The sequence below is a fragment of the Sinocyclocheilus grahami genome, unplaced genomic scaffold (genome assembly GCF_001515645.1).
Source record: "Sinocyclocheilus grahami isolate Dianchi unplaced genomic scaffold, SAMN03320097.WGS_v1.1 scaffold37624.1, whole genome shotgun sequence".
NCBI lineage: Eukaryota > Metazoa > Chordata > Actinopteri > Cypriniformes > Cyprinidae > Sinocyclocheilus > Sinocyclocheilus grahami.
This window is the reverse complement of record NW_015523021.1, coordinates 1-1,385: the sequence shown is the minus strand read 5'-3', so window position 1 is coordinate 1,385 and position 1,385 is coordinate 1. Positions and strand designations below refer to the sequence as shown.

Below are 1,385 nucleotides of genomic sequence, written 5' to 3'. Positions count from 1 at the left end.
TTCTGCCCCTACGGCATCCGCTGCCATTTCGTGCACAACGCCGAAGACGATCACGCGCAATCCCGACCCCAGACCTCCAACCCCGCTGTCCAACGGCCTCCCCTCCTCAAGCAGAGCTTCAGCTTCGCGGGGTTTCCCACAGCTCTAGAACCCCCCCTAGCGCCTTCCGCGTTCCTGCGCACACCTTCCGTTTCGACTCCGACATCGACTGCCATGTCCGACCTTCTCTCCCTGGCCTTCCCCGATATAGACCCCAACACCCTTCTGGACCAGGCCCGAGAGTCGCAGCCTCAATTTCTGCCCTCTCCTGACTCTGGTTTCTCGCACTCGGGACTGACGCCCACTTTGTCGCCAACCCAGCTCGCCCCTTCCCAGCCTGAGGCCTGCTTGCGACAGAGTCCCACCGGCGGGGCTTCCCTAGGCCTCCGAAGCCTATCCCACACCTCTCTCTCAGACCACGAGGGTGGCAGCTGCAGTTCATCCAGCAGCATGAGTGGCTCCGAATCGTCTTTCGGACCCGAAGCCAGCGGGCGCAGGCTTCCCATCTTCAGCCAGCTTTCGGTACCCGATGACAGCGTCTACGATGAAGGCAGCAACTCCGGCACAAGCTTCTTCCTGTAGACTGTCGCTCCTCACAGGGACTGAACTGTATACTGTGGTATACCTACTGTATTATATGGCAGATACTTGACATTTTAGTTAAGCTCAGAGTGAAACATACTGTTTGAAGGTACTGAATGTTGAAATGATTCTTTAAGTGGGGTTTCATGTGCTTTTAAGTGGAGTGATTCTCCAGGTTTTATTTTTGATGACTGAAAAGACAAGTGGGGAAAATAATTAACTTGGAAAGTTCTGACATTGAGATGTTGTTTGGTAACATATGAAGCTGTTAACTTTTAAGATGCATTTAGCAATCAGCTATTTACAAAATTATTGTACTGAAATAGCCAAAGAGAGGTTATGACAAGGTCTTTTTCAATATTTGAGAGATTCATTGTACTTGTTCTAACTAGAGACCTTTTTTTTTCCTTCTTTAGTTTGTATACTTCCATTTGTAAACTGACTGTTTCTGACATTAGAATTGAATTTATTTGGTTGTGTTAGTCTGCAATATCGTTCTTCCAGCTCCTTTATTTTTATTTTTTGAGATTAGTGTTTGGTTCATTCCCAGACCTACTTGCCTTAAGTTTCCGAGGATCTGTACGCAGGCCTCTGGAAGTGCACAGTTGGAGCTTTACTTGGAATGAGTTGCCTGTGTCATAGTTTTTGGTTGTGTAGCTGTTGTTGTTATTGTGAGTTTAGGCAAATCAATTTATTACTGTATGAGCCTTTAGTGGCCTTGTGTTTGGTTTAGTTATTATTATTATTATTATTATTATTATTAT

The 1,385-nt window shown here is 46.6% G+C and overlaps 1 protein-coding gene across 1 annotated transcript; it reads left to right on the top strand.

Annotated features, from left to right (window-relative positions):
- Positions 1-3: 3 nt before the first annotated feature.
- Positions 4-1,061, top strand: LOC107580612 (zinc finger protein 36, C3H1 type-like 1; the record flags this gene model as incomplete). The annotated part of the gene is made up of 1 exon (XM_016266283.1): positions 4-1,061. A coding segment is annotated over one exon (618 nt), but the record flags the coding sequence as incomplete, so codon positions are not given.
- Positions 1,062-1,385: the final 324 nt, after the last annotated feature.